Here is a 19,883-nt window from a genome sequence, read left to right as displayed (position 1 = left end):
GCACGATGCACGTGATTGTGCGAGTGCTCGCCATGCAATCCACTTTTGGGAGCACTTTGAAATGCCCCTCTTACTAGTCTTGCATAGCGATTGCGTAAACGCAATAGCTAGGCGAGACCTAAAAATCAAAGGTGAAGAAAAACAATCATAATGAAAGCACTTTCTGACTGTCGAAGGTGAGGTCCCCCTGCCTCCTGAATTCCAATTGACGCATATCATGGGCGGCATTCTCTCGCGATCACTAATGGGATCGTCCGCAAAATATGGGATCATCATAGTAACGTCAGAGTTTTAATTGCCCTGCCTTGTTCTGTGGGGTCATGCGCTCTGTTGAGCTGCCAGCATATGTTTATTACTCCATTGCGGACATTTCAACAGGTTCAAAGTTCTTAATATTTTAAATTAACATTGGTGCACCAGAGAGCTAAACCATATTTTATCACCCCCCGACTGGAAGATAGAACGTTCCCTATAGACGTCTGATCGGAAATAAAACGAACTGGATACAGTTAGATTAGATGAGACGCAGTAGTAACTTCTGAGAGGTCCCAAAAGCCCAGAACGCAGAAGTATGCTACATCCATATAACTCCGCATATCTAACCTATTACAGAAGGGGGGACTCTTTTCCCTGATTAGCACAATTAGATGTGTCTTCATATTTAGTTTCATGGGACTATGTAGATGTTTAGTATTGTAGCATTTTCATAGTTTCCTACCCCTTGGTGCGACGTCGAAGCGTATTATGCGGCAAGCTACACTATAGGCGAGGGAGTGTTGTGGTCCTATTTGGGTGGCTGAGTGGTGTTGTGTTTTAGTGGCCACAGAGGTGTTCTTATCTTCTTGTGTGACGCAAGACCTAGCAGTGAGATGGACCTGGAGATGTGAGCGATAGCGGTGCACATCGTAATAGGCTGGCGGCCATAACTTACTCTGCAGACACCATGTTCTATTTCATGGTTTCTATTCTGCTTTCAGTTTATATTCCATGGTAACCAATAGTAGGGTCATCCGCTCTATAAAGTGTTGTGAGTGTGGGAGGAGAACAGGGGACAGAGGCATTGAAAATAAGCAGACTTATCGGGCGGTCTGCATAAAAGTAAAAGTAACGGCCGCGAAAGTGAAAGTGATCGCGAGCGCGAACAAGTGCAGCGAGCGATGCGCTCAATGAGCATGACGAGGAAAGCCATATGGCGCCTCTGCTAGTAAGCGCGCCCGCGCACATGCACGCAAGCTGTAGGCTGGCCATGGTAGCATTTTTTGAAGCCCTTACTAAAAGTCTCGCCAGACCAGCGCATGCGCTGGGTCAGGCGAGACCTAAAAAGAGCAACATATTTCGGTCTGCCGTAAGGGACATGCGTTCTATGGGCCAGCTGTTAACACCTGTTAGCTGTACCATCTTGAGTGAGTCATGGGAGAGCCGCTTCTCAAAAATCTACGCTACTCCCCCACAAGGGTCAGATCAGTATGAACTTGGCCGACTGTCTAGCATGCAAATAACTTTGTCTGAGGTGGAAGAAGCCACCAGGGCCTCGGCCCTTGGTCCGGATGGGTTGCCTATAGATCTGATCAAATGGAAACAAGAGTTCTGGGCACCGCTTCTTCTGAATGTTTTTAATAATTTACCGCATGCTCCGATGCCAAGCACCTGGGCCATGAGTACCATCATTCCAATTTTTAAAAAGGGGGACCGGTCAGAACCTATTAATTATAGGCCCATCTCCTTGATCGATAATACCCTAAAGATATTGGGCAGAGTCTTATACATCAAGATTTTAAAGTGGTAAGAGGAAAGTGGCATTTTAGAGCCTTGTCAGCTGGGTTTCCGCAGCAAGGTTGGTACCAATGAACAGTGTTTAAATCTTAACCTGGTCATTGGGAAATATACCATTGCACGATCCTCTCCAGCCTATTTGGCCTTTATGGACCTATCTTCCGCTTTTGACCTAGTTAATAGGTCTAAGCTCTGGTCCATCTTATTGGCCTATGGACTGGATGAGCCTTTAGTACATTTTCTGGCGCACCTCCATAAAGACTTTAAGGCCCAGGTTAGGATTGGTAGTGGCGGTGAGGTCTCTGGAGCCATTGGAGTGGGCAGGGGTGTCAGACAGGGATGTGTTCTGGCACCCCTGCTTTTTATTATTTATATCAATGGATTTAACAATTCGCTGAAATCCACGACTCCAGATGTCCCCAGAATTAATGGGAAACCACTCCCGGTACTATTATACGCAGATGATGCGGTCCTCATTGGCCGCACTCAGAACTCTCTGCGCATCTTAGTACAGACCTTTGTTAACTATATGGGCAGTCTAGATCTATGCGTCAATTTAAAAAAATCTTTTATAATGTCCTGCGGCCCCGGAAAGCGCCAGCTCAGCTCTATTATTGAAGGTAGTCAAAAATTGACAAGCACTAGCACCTTTTCTTATCTTGGGGTGGTCTTTGCTGCGAACGGCTCAGGGACTGAGCATTTGGCTCACTCCAGGAGCAAGTTCTCAAAGGCCATTAATTCCATCCTTAGCCTCCCTCGCCCAAAGAACACAGGTGCTATTTTAGCTATCTTAAAAATATTTACATCTCAATGTGTCGCAGTAGCCACGTATGGGGCCGAGATCTGGGGCAACGCAAACAGCCTCTGCATTCAGCAAGAAGAAAATAGGTTTTGCAGAAAGCTGTTGGGTGTCCCAATGTCCACCCCACAATATATCTGCCATAGGGAGCTTAATTTAAATTACATTAATGATTTTATTAATGCTCGTCCTGCTCTTTTTTGGCTATCAGTCTGGAAGAATCAGGCCGCTTCTTTAACCAGAGAAATCATCAGTGACTGTTAAATGTGAGAGAGGAATGGATATCCCTTGGCTGTCTGGAGTGTACCATAGTCTTTGTAATGTTAATAAAGGTAGCTTTTTTTTTTTTTTCTTTTTAAGTCCGAGCACAGCCGAAACACTCCATAAAAATGAGCTCAAAAGTGCACTATATAACACAGAAAGGTTTGGCACGGAATCGAAAAAACCTTTTGCCTCAAGCTATATGAGCATAGAACAGTATAGGCATCCTTTACCAATTTATCTCACCTTACCAATGACCCATTGGGAAAGGAGGCTTCTATTCCGTTTAAGAGCGGGCACTGTTAAATTTGTGTTATGGTTTCCCCTTGGCTACCACCCTAACCTTGATCATGTCCCTTGCCCATGTGACGGTGTGAGATGACAAACTATCTTACATTTTTTGTTTCTTTGCAACTATTATTTGAAATACACCAAGTGTTTTTAAACCCAATTTTTTAAAAAGCAGAGACCAATTTGCCTGGACAATGCCTACTTGTGGTTACTTACTATGGCCAACGAAGAGTTGGTCTTTCGCACTAGCACTTTTTTGAAAATCGCCACCCGAGCACGTAAGACAATGTCCAACCCCTGAGCCCTTTTACTCTTGTATGATCATTTTATTAAACTGATGTGCTATATAGTTCTAAATCTTTAAAAATTCATATATCCGTTTTCCTACATTGGATATTTTTCATTTTGATGTCATTTTAAAGATACATTTTCTTCCTATTTTTAGGTCTCGCCTGACCCAGGGCATGCGCTGATCTGGCGAGACTTAGTGAGGGCTCAAAAAATGCTACCATGGCCAGCCTAGAGCTACAGTGCATGTGCGCGGGCGCGCGCTTAGGAGCAGAGGCACCATATGGCAAACCTCATCATGCTCATTAAGCGCCCGCGATCACTTTCACCGCGATCACTTTCGGCACCCCATTGATGTTCTCGTTCAAAGAACATCAAACATCAAAGAACATGTTGTTGTGTTAATGCTTTGCTGCGCCCGTTTGACTTACAATGTGCTTTCTCTTTCCACAAACTCGATGTTTGTGTGCCTTTATTTTGATATGCTTTTAGTATTACTGTCACACACACAACCAGACACACAACCACACACAACCCTACACACACACAACCCCCTTCCACACACACCCACACAACCACACCCACACATCCACAACCGCACCCACACCCATCCACACCCACCCACAACCACACCCACACACACACCACCACACACACCCAACCACACACACACAACCACCACCACACACACACACAACCACACCAAGCATAGCCAATAGGTCTCGCCTTTGGGACTTTTTAAGTGTTTAGCCACGCAACAGTTGATGTGGTTGCACCAAGGATATTGTGCTGCATAACTAAATACTTAGAATGTCCCAAAAGCGAGACCTATTGGCTATGCCAATGCTGGTTATAACTTGGAGTTGGATTTTTATTGTGTGCTGTGCCTTAATTATTGACTGAATTGGTGTTTTTAAATGCTTTAAATACCTGTCTCTGAAGTTAAACCTGCCCGCTCACAGCCAAGCTACTAAGGGTTGCGCATGGAAATAATTATTTGAGACATTCTGAGCCCTATATTGGGTTAGTGGCATTATTTCCATTGGTAGATAAATACTTCATCATAGGTGCAGTAGATGATGCTGTTCAGGCTGTAGAGAAATTATATTGTTACTTTGGAATTAGTATTACTACAACAGATCTGCATAGGTCATTATTGACCATTAATGCTTCTGTTACGTCTATTAATTTAAAACTTCAGCAACACCGTATGTTATTCCTTTTGTACTACATGCCTGAAATTATTTCTAAATGGGCTACGCTTAATATGACTGTTAGAAGGTGACCTCAGAGGGGCACGGAGGGGGCCCTGACTGCCCTGAGACCCACCCTCGAAGTATCGTAGCGGGCACTGGCGGGAGACTCCTCAGGGGGAGGAACCTCGCTTCTAGGATCGTACACTCGGCACCACACGACAGAGAGACACCACACGAGGAGTTCTTAAGAGCAAATCTTTATCAGATCGAGTGGTAGGATCCTTATGATCAGCAAGGCAAAATATATACAAGTAGAGCGCGGGCTCACAAAGTCTTGGAGGGGGGTTAGGAGGTAGCGGGACAGTCTTTGGGAATAGGAATCAAATTGCAGGAGCGTACCCGGCGCACAGCTCACAATCCTCGAGCTGGGGGATACGCTTGTCGTCGTGGGGTCCGGCGGGACCAAGAGAGTCTGTGGGAGCTGCGAGTCACTCAGCAGGCTCGAGTACAAGTTCGGAGGTCTTACGATATTCGGGGAGCCGCGAGTCACTCAGCAGGGCTCAAGCACAAGTTCGGAGGTCTTACGATATTCGGGGAGCCGCGAGTCACTCAGCAGGGCTCAAGCACAAGTTCGGAGGTCTTACGATCTTCAGGGAGCCGCGAGTCACTCAGCAGGGCTCAGGTGTTTCCAAGGCGAATCTGCCGGACAGTCCCAGAGCACCCCTTGTTATAGGGCGACTCCTCTTTGATGTCCGGAGTCTGTGCAGGCAGGGGTCTTGTCACCTGGGGGGTCGCTTGTTGGGGTTTCCTGCCATTGTCCTTTGATCCTTCCAGGGCCGGGTCGGGAGGAGTCCCAGACACCCAGCAGGCGTGGAGCCAGCCCTCGGGGAGGCCGGCAGGTCGATCGAAACCCACCTTCCCAGGGAAGCGCAGAGGTGTGATAGAAACTGCTCCTCCCTCTCTCATCCCAGGGGGAGCGCGATGTTCTCCAGCCGAAGTGGCGCCTCTAGGACAGGGTCGCGCTGGGGCTGGGCGGCCATCTTGTTGCATGAAGTGAGCACGCGGGCCCGGTGTGGCTGAAAGGAGGAAGGCCACGGACGGGAAGTCCGGGTTGGGTGCGTGTGAGTTCGGGTGGGAAGAATCGGCTAGGCCGTGGGTTTGGGGGCTGGTGTGAGGTGCAGGGGTCAGGTCTAGCTATGTTACGAGGGCCGGGTCTAACACGCGTCCCCCCCAGCTGAAAGCCGGAGAGAACTACCCATCCCCTTGGGGGTTCTCTTCGCTGAGGCGGAAGAACCGGGAGAGGCCATCGGCGTTGGCGTGGTCAGTCCCAGGGCGGTGTTCCACGGTGAAATCCATCCCCTGGAGGGAGATTGACCACCGCAGTAGCTTGGGGTTTTCTCCTCGCATCTGCATGAGCCATCGCAAGGGGCGATGGTCGGTTTGGACCTTGAAATGGGTGCCGAACAGGTAAGGGCGTAGTTTCTTGAGGGCCCAGACTACGGCGAACGCCTCGCGCTCGATGGTGCTCCATCTCTGTTCCCTGGGCAATAGCCTTCGGCTGAGGAAGGCTACGGGCTGGTCGAGGCCTTGGTCATTTACCTGGGAGAGGACTGCCCCGATGCCATGCTCGGAGGCATCAGTTTGTACTACAAACTCTTTGGAGTAGTCGGGGGCCTGGAGGACGGGGGCAGTACACATGGCTGCTTTCAGGGCCTCGAACGCCTCTTGGCAGGCAGGGGACCACTGTACCTTCTTGGGCTGCTTTTTGGACGTGAGTCCCGTGAGGGGACCGACCAGGCTGCCGTAATTCCGGATGAATCTCCGGTAGTAGCCCGTGAGGCCCAGAAAGGCTCGGACCTCCGTTTGGGTCGTGGGGGGTTCCCAGGCTAGGATGGCGTCGATTTTGGGCTGTAGGGGGGCGACCTGCCCGCTTCCGACCTGGTGCCCCAGGTAGGTTACCGAACCTTGCCCAATCTGGCACTTGCTGGCTTTCACGGTGAGGCCTGCCTGGTGCAGGGCAGTCAGCACCCTCCGGAGGTGCTGACTTCATTCGGAGCTAAAAACTGCGATATCGTCGAGATATGCAGCACTGAATTTTTCCAGCCCGGCCAGGACTCTATTTACCAGTCGCTGGAAGGTGGCCGGGGCATTTTTCATCCCGAAGGGCATCACGCAAAAGCGATAGTGCCCATCCGGGGTGGAGAAGGCGGACCGCTCCTTGGCTCCCTCTGTGAGCGCAATTTGCCAGTAGCCGCAGGTGAGGTCGAAGGTGCTGAGGAACCGAGCAGCCCCGAGCCGGTCAATGAGCTCGTCGGCTCGGGGAATGGGGTGGGCATCGGCTCGGGTGACTTCATTGAGTCCCCGGTAGTCCACGCAGAAGCGGAGTTCCGGTGCGACCCCGGGGGCAGCTGCTTTCGGGACCAGGACCACGGGGCTGGCCCAGGGGCTGTCTGAGGGTTCGATCACGCATAGGGTCAACATTTTCGAGACTTCGGCTGGGATACAGGACCGGACCCGATCAGGGACCCGGTAGGCCCGGTGTCTCACTGGCGGGCTGTCCCCGGTATCCACATCGTGGACACACCAGTCGGTGACCTTAGGGACCAGGGAGAAGAGGTCCGAAAACTGCCCTAGGAGCTGGCGGCAATCCTCACGTTGCTGGGGAGTGAGAGACGGGGAGAGGTTCACTCCCTCTACGGAGCCGTTCTTCTCTTTGGTGCACAGGAGGTCAGGGAGAGGATCTGACTCCTCCTCGGACCAGTCATCAGTGGCCAGTAGGAGGCTCAGCTCCGTCCGCACAAAGTGGGGCTTGAGGCGGTTCACGTGGAGAACCCGGAGGGGGTCCCGGGGGGACTGGACGTCCACCAAGTATGTGACCTGGCTCTTCCGCTCAACCACTTTGAAGGGCCCGGTCCATTTATCCTGGAGGGCGCAGGGTTTCACGGGGGCCATGACCCATACCTGCTGGCCCGGCTGAAACTCGACCAGAGTGGCGTTCCGGTCGTACCAGCGCTTCATCTCCTCCTGACTCGCCTCCAGGTTGGCCTCGGCCATCTCTCGGAACCTCCTAGTCTGATTTCGGAGGGTCAGGACGTAACGGAACACATCTCGGGGGGGGGGGGGGCCTCGGGGCACCGCCTCCCAGCCTTCCTTGACCAGGCTGAGGGGCCCCCTGACGGGGTGCCCGTAGAGTAACTCAAAGGGGCTGAACCCCAAGGATTTCTGGGGAACTTATCGGTATGCGAATAGGAGGCAGGGGAGCAGGATGTCCCACTTACGCCGGAGGGGCTCTTCCAGGCCCGCGATCATCCCCTTCAGAGTCCGGTTAAACCGCTCTACCAGGCCGTTTCCTTGGGGGTGGTACGGGGTGGTGAACTTATAGGACACCCCGCCTTGTTGCCATAAGGACTTCATGTATCGGGAGATAAAGTTGGTACCGCGATCGCTCACGACCTCGCGGGGAAAACCCATGCGGGAGAAGATTCCCATCAATGCCCGGCCCACCACGGGGGCTGTGACGGTGCGCAGGGGGATGGCCTCAGGGTAACGGGTGGCATGGTCCACCAGGACAAGGATGAACCGGTGCCCTTGGGAAGTTGGGGGGTCCAGAGGTCCTACAATGTCGATCCCGACCCGCTCAAAAGGGGTACTGACGACAGGGAAGGGTTGGAGGGGACCCTTGCGCTTCCCTCCGCTCTTCCCACTGGCCTGGCACGTGGGGCAGGACTTGCAGTGGGCTTCTACATCTGCTTTCATTCTGGGCCAGTAGAAGTGAGTCACAAGGCGACTGTACGTTTTGTCCTGGCCCAAGTGGCCTGCGAGGGGGACGTCGTGGGCCAAACCCAGGAGGAGGTTTCGGAAGCGTAGGGGTACCACCAGCACCCGGCCGGACCCTAGCTCCACCGACTTCTGTTCGCTGTACAAAAGGTCATTCTCCCAATACACCCGGTGCGTCCCCGTCTGGTCGCCGGCGGCCTGGGCCTCTGCCTGTTGCCGGGGCCCGACCAGGGAAGGACAGGTAGCCTGCTCTCGGCAGAACTCCTCTCGGGAGGGGCCCCCTTCGTGGTGCCACTGGGCTAATTCGGGCAGATCGCCTAACTCGGTGACTTGGGGGGAGTCGGAAGGCGGGGGTTCGTCACTGGCGATCGACTCTTCTGGTGGGGGAATGTGGGGACCCTCGGCCGGGACCATCCTATCTTCAGGGGTCGGGGCGTCGTCGACTTCCCTCAGGGGGGTCAGTCGAGCCGCCATGGATCGAGTGGTGGTGCACACCCACTCAGGGAGGCCCATCATCCCTAGGTGGGTCTTGCGCTCGACTTGTCTCCAGGGGGAACTTTCCAGGTCGTTCCCCAGGAGACAGTCGACGGGCTGGGAGGTTCTTACCGCGACCTTCAGTTTACCGACCACCCCGCCCCACTCAAAGGGCACCAGGGCTACCTTACATAGGCTTTCTGTGTTGTCGGCTGAAATGACAGGGCAAAATACGTTGGGGAGGACCTGGTCTTCGTGGACTAAATGGCTGAGGACACCGGTGATGCTGGCCCCGGTGTCACGGAGGGCTTCTACTTGGTGGCCATTGATCGTTACGAGCTGCCCATATTTCTTTGTGTTATGGGGCAGGAGGCCCCCAGGGACCATCTCTCTATCTCCTAAGGATACTAGGGCCATAGCAGCGGGTTCCCACTCCTCGGCCTCCTCAACCTCCTCCCCCAGTGCTACATTGGCGATTTGTCTAGCGGGGGGTGCTGCCTGGGTGGTGCGTGGGGCCATGGGGCATTCAGGGTCGTTGGCGTAATGCCCGGGCTTCTGGCAACGAAAACAAGTGATGGTTACCCGGTGCCCCCGTCTCAGGGGGGGGCCGGATACAGCTGGTGGGGGTGCCGGGAAAGGTGGAGGTTGGGACTTCGGGGGACTAGCCTGGGACTCTCTCTGCCCTCCCTGGTTTCCCCCCCCTCTCGGGCGGGGTGGTCCCTGACTGGCTCGGGGGTATTCTCCTACAGGGCCCCGGGAGACCCGGGTGTTGGTCCAGCGATCCGCCTCGACAGCCAGCTTTCTTGGGTCCGTGAGCTTGCTGTCGAGCAGATGTTGGCGTAGTTCCACAAAGCAGTTCGCAGCCAGGTGTTCCCACAACATAAGGTCGGTTAGTTCTTCCAGGGTGGTTACTTTGTTGCCCTTGATCTACCCATCGAAGGCGCGGCTGAAGAAATTCACATATTCCACCCAGGTGGTACCCGGGATCTTCCGGCAGTCCCGGAACCGCTGGCGGTACATCTCCGGGGTGAGGCCGTACCTCGTGAGGAGGGCCGCTTTCATGTGGTCATAAGAGGTCTGCATGGAGGTGGGTAGGTCGAGCAGGGTGTCTCTCCCTTCGCTCAGGAATCGTCCCCACAACCCAGCCCCCCAATCCTTCTGTGGGACCCGATGGGAGGTCATGGCGACCTCGTAGGCCCGGAACCACTGCTGAATGTCATCATTTTTGTAATATTCTTTGACCACATCCTTGGGGATGTGGACCTTCTGCTCCGCCGGGGCGGCCGCCTCCCGGTTCCCCGGGGGCCGCGCTTCTTCGCTTCTTGCTTTCAGTTCTATTTCCTTCAAGCTGCGTTCATGCTGCAGTTGAAGTCTCCTTCCCTCGTGTTCTCGTTGGAGTTTCTTCTCCTCTAGTTCTCCTTGTACTCGCAACTGTTCTACTGCTAGCTTTTTCTCGGCTAATTTCAACTCGCCCTCAATTTTGAGTTTAGCTAATTCGAGCTCGTGATGGCGACTTTTTTTCTCTGTCTGCGAGTTCCTCCGGGGATAGGCCCCCGTCTGGTACGACGCCTCGCACCTGGTTGCTGTTGCGTTCTCCTTGGGAGGGTCCAGCTTCGTCGTGGGGCTCCCCTGCTCCTTCTGGGCGGGAGGCCCCAGAATCCACCCAAGCTTTCAGTGCCTTTTGCATATCTTCTTTGGTGTTGAGACCAGTGGTAGCGATTTTGAGTTCCTTACAGAATTGTTTTAGTTCTTTGTGAGTGTACTCTTCCAGCTGTTCCACCTGGAACACGGCACTGGTGTCGTTTTCTGTGAGAACCACGGCGTTTCCTTCTGCCATCTTTGTCGGTAGTGCGTCAGCCGTTCACGGTACGATCTCTAGATGATGAGCCCGAATCCCGTCGCTTGCCACCAATGTTAGAAGGCGACCTCAGAGGGGCACGGAGGGGGCCCTGACTGCCCTGAGACCCACCCTCGAAGTATCGTAGCGGGCACTGGCGGGAGACTCCTCAGGGGGAGGAACCTCGCTTCTAGGCACCACACGACAGAGAGACACCACACGAGGAGTTCTTAAGAGCAAATCTTTATCAGATCAAGTGGTAGGATCCTTATGATCAGCAAGGCAAAATATATACAAGTAGAGCGCGGGCTCACAAAGTCTTGGAGGGGGGTTAGGAGGTAGCGGGACAGTCTTTGGGAATAGGAATCAAATTGCAGGAACGTACCCGGCGCACAGCTCACAATCCTCGAGCTGGGGGATACGCTTGTCGTCGTGGGGTCCGGCGGGACCAAGAGAGTCTGTGGGAGCTGTGAGTCACTCAGCAGGCTCGAGTACAAGTTCGGAGGTCTTACGATATTCGGGGAGCCGCGAGTCACTCAGCATGGCTCAAGCACAAGTTCGGAGGTCTTACGATATTCGGGGAGCCGCGAGTCACTCAGCAGGGCTCAAGCACAAGTTCGGAGGTCTTACGATCTTCAGGGAGCCGCGAGTCACTCAGCAGGGCTCAGGTGTTTCCAAGGCGAATCTGCCGGACAGTCCCAGAGCACCCCTTGTTATAGGGCGACTCCTCTTTGATGTCCGGAGTCTGTGCAGGCAGGGGTCTTGTCACCTGGGGGGTCGCTTGTTGGGGTTTCCTGCCATTGTCCTTTGATCCTTCCAGGGCCGGGTCGGGAGGAGTCCCAGACACCCAGCAGGCGTGGAGCCAGCCCTCGGGGAGGCCGGCAGGTCGATCGAAACCCACCTTCCCAGGGAAGCGCAGAGGTGTGATAGAAACTGCTCCTCCCTCTCATCCCAGGGGAGCGCGATGTTCTCCAGCCGAAGTGGCGCCTCTAGGCCAGGGTCGCGCTGGGGCTGGGCGGCCATCTTGTTGCATGAAGTGGGCACGCGGGCCCGGTGTGGCTGAAAGGAGGAAGGCCACGGACGGGAAGTCCGGGTTGGGTGCGTGTGAGTTCGGGTGGGAAGAATCGGCTAGGCCGTGGGTTTGGGGGCTGGTGTGAGGTGCAGGGGTCAGGTCTAGCTATGTTACGAGGGCCGGGTCTAACAATGACACCTAAAACCCTTTGCCCTAAATGTTCACTTTACGCTGCTGATATTAGACATATGTTCATTACCTGTCCAGCACTCTCTGTCTTTTGGTCACGGATTGCTAAGGCGCTATGCAATCTTTCAGGAACTAATATTGTTATCTCTGAGAAAGAGATACTTTTGGGGCTTACAGAGGACTTAGGTTTAATATCAACAGCTTTATTCTCTATTATTATGGCTTGTGGTCGCTTATGTATTGCCAGGGTCTGGATTGAGCCTAAACCCCCAACGCTTGCGGAGTTCTGGCAGTTAGCAAGAGGGGTATATGAATTGGAGATTGCCCTAGCTAAGGCCAGGGGCCTTCCCTCTCAGATCAGAATAGAACGAATTTGGCACTGCCTTCAATGGGACTAAAAAAGTTAGATGATTTGGTTTTCATATTTCATATCTGCTTATCCAGTCTTGATTTTCTGATTCTATGCTATGTTTTGTAATTTGTTTCATTGTTTTTCTCTTTTGGCTAAATAAAAATAAAAAAAATAAAAAGAAGGTAGATGCATATTTACCACTACTAATAATCCACTTTTGTAGGATCTGCACTTATGTTGCCCCCACTTTTTTTCTGATGTATACACTGGTTTCTGGCTATAGTTTGGCTGGGTCCCTGCTAATCAGGGCCCCAGTCTCTCTGTTCTCTCTAAACAACTTTGAGTGCATACTAGATGCACTAGTGATTGGATACTGTGGTACCTTATGAGCCCCTAGTATATGGTACCCTAGGTACCAAGGGCATAGGTACTTCACAGGCCTACCAGGGGCTGAAGCATGTATTATGCCACCCCTGGGAAGCAGACTAAATCTGACACCACAGGCCTGCTACTGCAGCCTGGGTGAGGTAGTGTTAGCACTCCTCACTGAGGTACAGGTTCCTATATCTCACCATACACACACACATAAACCTATCAGTCACCCCTAAGGCAGGCCCTATCAATCCTGAGGGCAGGGTGCTTGGTTTACAATGTGAGGGGTTGCCTCTGCCTGAGCAGGGCCCCTCTGCAGCTGGCAGGGTCTATTCCCTGTGGCTGTTTGTGGATGCGGTTACACCATATACTCTTAAGTGCATTATAAATGCTAACTGTGGAATGACTGCTTCAAAACATGTCGTATTTGGTGTCAAACAACTTGGAATCATACCCCTACATCAGTCCATGATGTGGGAGTATGATACCACCCTTCTGGAGGGGACGGCATGTGCCTACTGTGGTAACACGGTAGAAATCTGAAAGAGCCCTGGCATCACAAAATGGATGCCACCAGCAGACACTGGGCTGCCCTTCTGCTGCTGACTGAAACTCGCAGTGGAGGAGGCCCAACAATAGGCATCCTGTCACAGGGAGGTGTCACCACCTTCCAGACAGGATTTAGTGTATTGGGGCTGGGTGGGTGCACTCCTAGAGTGCTTTGAAGTCCTGCACTGGGGAAGCAGTAGGCTCCTCTGTGCATATGCCAGCTCAAACCGGTTCAGGGGCTACCTGTCCCTGCTCTGGCGCGGAACTGGACAAAGGGAAGTGGGTGTAACCACCCCCTACCACGACCCTCCCAGAGAAGTGGTCATAGAGCTAGTCCCTCCCCTATCTTCAGTATAAGATAGGAAACCTTGCCATTGCAAAGTAGATAACCCTGGAAGACGCTTTACAAGAAGAATCCTGGTCCTTTGACGTTCCACTACCTTTGGAAGACGGAAGAATCTCCCTTGGAGTCAAGAAGTGACTCCCCTGCTTTGCAGGCACCAAAACTTGAATCAACGGTCGCAAACTTTCCCGCTCCCGGCGGAGTCCGAAGTCCCTGCAGCCCCGGAAGTGGATTTCCTGACTTTTCGACGGCCATTGTGAGTCCCCAGCAGAGCTGAGGCGAGTGAACCACACGAGTGACGAGGAACAGCAATATCCGGGTACCGTGCACTATTGTCAAGTGCAACCCCTTCACGACGTTCTACGAACTTGTGCTTTGGACCACTTGTGGCCCAAGCCTCCAGCAGGTTTTGCAGCGAGAATAAGAGGCCTACTCTGTCCCGAGTGACCGTGGGTTCCTGTGAAGCATTTCCTCAAGAGGCGTCTTCGCGAACCCTTGCCCGTTGGCTTGTGGGTCCCCCGAAGACTTTATCGACTAAAAGGGCTCCCCTGGTTGCTCCAGGCCTGCCCTCACTCACCCTCGCTTGGTGAGTCCCTCAGACCTTGCTGGTCTGCACCATTGACTAAAATCACTTTCCACGAGACTTGCTGTTGCCAAAGCTTGTGGGCTCCAATCCGGTTGCCGACACCGCAGTCAGCTGCAGACGTCGTGGGACACTCTGAATCCAGCTGCTGGTCATCGTCGATCTCTTCTGGACCTCGTGAGCTAAGAGTTAAAACACCCTTGATCACCTGAAATGACCCGACATCCGTGGGCATCCATCTTCCTGGCCCCGGGTCACTGGCAAGTGACTGTGAACACTGTCCCTTCAATTTTCAGGTCATCTGCATCTTGAATCCAGCCTTGGATTCCACCGGACACTTCTTCAGTCTTCGCAAGCAGCAAATCTTCTTTGGTCTCCATAGAAAACAGCGACGTGACCTGACACCAAAAGACACCTATGCACCCGGCTTCCCTGGGTGTGGTAACTCGTGCACTCCGGTGCCCTAGTGTGTGTGTGGGCCCTCGAATTACTTACCTTGTAAGTGGCTTGCTTGTAGACTTCCCCGAAGTACCCTAAAACTTTAAAAATCAAACCGCGACTTAATCCATTGTAATCAATAGGGAACCCGCGGCTGTGTTCTCACACTGCATGCGTCTCCCGTGGGTCTGTTACTTACCTGCTTTCACTGTAGTAGTGAAGCCCCAGCGATTCTACAGGCCCTAGGCTTGGTCATTCTGCAAGTCGACTTTCCTAAACTTCTTTTTTAGTATATGGTCTGGTACGCCCCTGGGGCCCCAGCTATATTTGTGCTTAACTTATTGTGAAACGTTGATATTTGAATGTGTTCCTGGCTTCTAATCTCATAAAGAGATTAGTAGAGTGTGTCTAGAAATAAATACATATATATTTGATATATATACACCGGTGTGGTGTCCTTTCATTTGGTAATTCAAGAGATTATAAGGTAAAACAAGCTGCTTTACATTCCTCTGAGACTTAGCCTGAAGGCTGCTCTCCACAGCTACCACTAGGATAGCTTTCTTTAAAAGGTTGTCTTAAATCTATCTACCATAAGAGTCGAATTGGACTGGTGCAAGGTGGCCACTATAACTAGTGACCAGCATATGCCAGGCCAACTTCTCACAACTTTTTAACAGCTTGCTAGAACATCCACACAATAATGCTTGGTGAGTGTGTGGTGTAGGGCCTGTAGCTGCTTTACATATGTCAGCTATTGGAATGTTTTCTAGGAAAGCCATAGATGCTCCTTTCTTTCGAGTAGACTGTGCTCTAGGAGGCATAGGTGGAGTTCTTTTGGCTTTAGTGTAACATTTGAATGCACTTAACCATCCATCTGGCAATGCCCGATTTAGATACAGGGTTTCCTTTAGGAGGTGGTGAGAAAGCAACAGTTGTTTAGTGTTTCTAAAAGTGTTAGCCCTATCAATGTAGTACACAAGTGCTCTTTTAACATCTAATGTATGGAAAGCTCTACCCGCAGCTTAGTCGGGTTGAGGGTAAAAAACAAGTACATTGATTGATTGAAGTAGAAACGAGACTACTTTTGGAAGGAATTTGGGGTTGGTGCGGGCGGACCACCCTGTCTCTGTGGAGCTGGAAGGGTTTGTCCAAGGTTAATGCCAGGAGCTCACTAACACGTCTGAGTGAGGTAATAGCAATTAGAAATGGCACATTCCAAGAGAGAAATTGAAGGGGGCAAGTATGAAGGGGCTCAAATAGAGGGTCCATGAGTCATGTGAGAACAATGTTAAGACTCCATGAGGGTGCAGGTGGAACCTGTGGCAGAATTACTCTTTTAAGACCTCCCATGAAAGCCTTAGTTACTGGTATTTTGAATAAAGAAATGTATTGCCTGTTTTGAAGATAGGCAGCTACTGCAGCTAGATGTAACCTTATGGAGGTGAATGCTAGGCAAGAAAGCTGTAAATGAAGCATGTATTGTGGCATTAAAGGGATTCATTTGTTTTGAGTGACAGTAGCATACGAATCATTTCCACTTAGCTGCATAGAATGCTCGAGTGGCAGGCCTACGGGCTTCTTTAGGAATAGTCAAACATTCAGGTGGGAGATTGATCAGGAGCCAGATCACCAGGTTGGTACATTTGGGATCTGGGTGCCTGATTTCTCCTTGATTCGGAGCGAGAAGGTCCGGCTTGTTCGGCAGCTTCTCGTTGGGTATTACAGAAATGTTCAGTAACGTTGTGAACCAAGGCTGAGGAACACCATGTGGGAGCTAATAATACAAGTGTGAGAGACGTTTGTCTGAGCTTCCGAACCAGAAATGAAAGGAGAGGAAGAGGAGCAAAAGTGTAGGCAAATGTCCCAGAATAATTCAGCCATGCTGAATTGCCACTGGATAGTAATTATGGGAAGCTGGGGGCGATGTCTGGGCATTTGGTGTTATCCATGGTTGCAAACAGATCGATTTGAGGGACCCCCTTCCTGTAAAGCATGGGAATAGGACCTGCGGGTGGAGTTTGCACTCATGGACTTGTTGCCGCATCCTGCTGATGAGGCTGGCAAAAGCGTTGTCTTTTCCCGGAAGGTACTCCGCTAACAGATGAATGTTGTGATGGGAGAGCCCAGTGCCAAAGCCCGGAGATAGGTGACATAGGTGTGGAGAGTGTGTCCTTGTTTCTGTAGGTAGTACATATTGCCTGTCCGGACAGGGACAACTTTGCCTATCAGGTGAGGTAGGAAGGCTTTCAATGTTAGACCTGTCATCCTTGGGCAGTCTTCCCACAAACGTTTGGTCTGCTCACCTCCTCTTTTTGTCAGAGTTAAGACTCTGGGCACTTTACGACTTCTGACCAGTGCCAAAGTGCATATGCTTCTACCCTTAACATGGTAACATTGGTGCACACAGAATTGACATATTTAGTTTACCTCTAAATCAGTTGTAGAGCAGTATACTATATACCCAGTGCCTGTGACCTGAAAGCTACTAGTGGGCTTGCAGCACGGATTGTGCCAACTACAAAAGTACTCTTTCAAACCTATCTCAGGCTTGCCATTGCAGGGCCTGTGTGTGCATTTTACTGATACTTTGACTTGGCCTTTAAAACTACCAGCCATGCCTTAAACTCCCCTTTTATTACACATATGTCAGCCCTAAGGTAGGCCCTAGGTAGCCCATGGGCAAGGTGCTGCGTACATAAAAGGTAGAACATATACTTTTAAGTTGTGCATGTCCTGGTAATGACAAACACACAAATTTGTTTTTCACTACTGTGAGGCCGACTCGCCTCATAGGTTTAACATTAGAAATTCCTTAATACACTTTTAGGCTGTAATTTCGGATTAGAAAGGAGTAGCTGAACATATTTTATATCTTTGGAATGGTATTGATAAATACAACATGAACAGTAAAGAGGATTCAACATTACTATTTTAAAAATGCCACTTTTACTTTTTTTTAAAAAGGGCATTTCTCTGCTCTACCGACTGTGTGCCTGCAGCCTGTCTCTAATACACATCTGGGTTGAGCGACAGCTACACTTTGTGCATTTCCTCTAGACAGCCACAAACACAGGAAGGTTAGGTGCATCTGCATACTCATGGCTCTTCCTTAATAGGAAGAAAGGGGGAGCCGACAGCTGAAGAGGCAGTGTACGGTTTCCCACACAAAGGGCTGATTGCCCCCTACTGACTGTCTACAGCCAGGACTAAGAAGAAAGGATGGATCTGTGTGCACTTCAAAGACTCTTCTTTTAAGTAACCCCTACTTCCAAGGCACAGCTGGGTATAAGTACTGGGTCTTTACCCCTACCAAGACAGTGCACTAATGGACCTGTGAAGAATTCCATCAGGACGAAGGACTGCTGTGTTGCTACAATGCTCCGGGAGAACTGCTTTTCTGCTCGGATGTGGTGCCTGTTGCCAGCTGCTTGCTACCCTCTGCCCCGTTGAGAAAAAGGACGGGTCCCATCTCACTTGAACCTAGAGTGACTCCAAGGGCTAGCTGGCTTGCCACCTGTTCCGAAGTCTCAGGGCCATCAAAGACTTCCTACACCCTGCAACAGCACCTGGACTCTGCCATCTGTGAGACCTGCCTTGCCAAGTGGTGCCAATGCAGTCCTGGGCCCTTGGAAGTGCTCGTTTCAGTCATGACCCAGCAGAATCCACTCAGACGATTTTGCGCCAATCGAAACAGACAGATACAAAGTTTTTACTATGGTATTGGAGGGAGCAATAAAGAACCAGTGAAACTAATTAAAACACCTTGTTTTAACTTTTAACGGCCTTTCCAGGATGCAAGCTGCGAAAAGCAATAGACAGGAAGAACTGGAGGACTCGGAGAGAGAGAGGTTGTGACCAATTGGGGAGCAAAAAAAAAACGAACAGGATATTATAAAACTAAAAACTAGGTTTAGAAGTTCCAAGTGGGTTCATCAAAGACAACTATAAGAAAAACGCTGGGCACATTTAATATGAATTAGGCGGTCCACTCTAAAACAAACAAAAGGTGTATACAGGAAAGGAATATATAAGGAAATAAAGGTGTGTAGAGCTTAGAGTGCAACAAAAGATACACACATCATCAAAAAGATGTCTTTCATATACACTCACCAATCAGTAGCAGGTTCCAATTTGTTTGGCTCTTCTAAGATGCTTGAGACCAGTCCAAACATATCTGGTCCATTCCCAGAATACGAGAGATTTACCGGGGTCCTGGAAGAAAATAGTTTCAGAAATATTTTAAATATTCTGAAGTTAAACAGACAACTGAAATCACTCATTGGAATGGGAGTACTTAATTCTTCACGAATAAGGTATTCAAGCATCACGCTAAGCTCCCTCTCCGACTTTTCTTGTGCCTTGATCTGCTTTTGCACACTGTGTCTTAGCCCCCTCATCCTTGTGTCCACCACTTTCATGTCTTGGTCTTCTCCCTAACCCTCAGTACCTCGCGTTCCTATCTGTCTAGTTACCTTTCCTCATCTCATTGACATCTTCTTCCTTCTCTTAATTATTGTAACGCCCTGAACGTCTCGGGATCGTTTAACAGACACGATAATGAGGACGCAACCACTTGTGAAGGGTTAGTTATTTTAATGAAGGCAAAAATAATACAAAGAACAAACAAAAGTTATAGTCACTGGAATCCTCCAGGAGAAGTACGTTACCAGCCCACCGCACGGATGGTCCTAACCGTCCTCTGCATATACGCCGATCCCGGCGTATGCCAACAGAGGGCAGAAATGAAATGGCCGACAATGCCAATCGGTGGGCTGTGAGGGGCACGAAGAGTGTTGGGGAGAATCGAGGAGTCAGGGAAACACCCAGCCGGGGTCTCTACCTGAAGGGAGCAGCCGCTCAACCTCTTCCTCAGACTGCACCGGGACGCGGAGTCACCTCCTGGTGATGCGTCACCGATACCCCAATCAAAAAGCAAGAAGACTGAACCGAGAGCAGCCGCTCGATCGATCCTGTGGACTTCCGAGTCTGTAACGCGGCAAACACCTCCTGGTGTGCGTTACAGCTGGCAGACCCTGTATCTCTGGTCTGGCTGGGAGTTACGACTCCAACCAGCAAAAGCGCCACTGCGCTTTGACTCTGCCGAGTCAAAAAGCGAAGCTCAATGGTTGACCGGTAGAGCTTCCGGGTCCTTCACAGGTGACGATGGGGCAAGACACGGCCCAGGGAGTAACGACTCGACCTACCTCCGTTCTTGCCTTACTGGAGCACCACTCCGGAACACTGCTCTTCACGAAGCAGGTACGTCGGTGTAAACACAATATCCGACAGCGTTGTACCTCCCGGTTCCTCCCTTTATAGGGCGTGTTTTCCTTGAGTTATGTAACA

General features: G+C 51.1%; 1 protein-coding gene across 2 annotated transcripts in view; it reads right to left on the bottom strand.

The window, feature by feature from the left end:
* LOC146796297 (meiosis-specific coiled-coil domain-containing protein MEIOC-like) overlaps positions 1-19,883 on the bottom strand; it is a 235,756-nt gene that overhangs the window by 179,770 nt on the left and 36,103 nt on the right. For both annotated transcript variants that reach the window (XM_085628809.1, XM_085628810.1), the window contains exon 3: positions 18,648-18,749. In XM_085628809.1, coding sequence (XP_085484935.1) covers positions 18,648-18,749 — 102 coding nt within the window. The remainder of the gene's footprint in view (positions 1-18,647; positions 18,750-19,883) is intronic.

This window comes from Triturus cristatus, chromosome 10 (genome assembly GCF_964204655.1).
Source record: "Triturus cristatus chromosome 10, aTriCri1.1, whole genome shotgun sequence".
Classification (NCBI taxonomy): Eukaryota; Metazoa; Chordata; class Amphibia; order Caudata; family Salamandridae; genus Triturus; species Triturus cristatus.
This window is presented reverse-complemented; position numbering and strand designations above follow the sequence as displayed.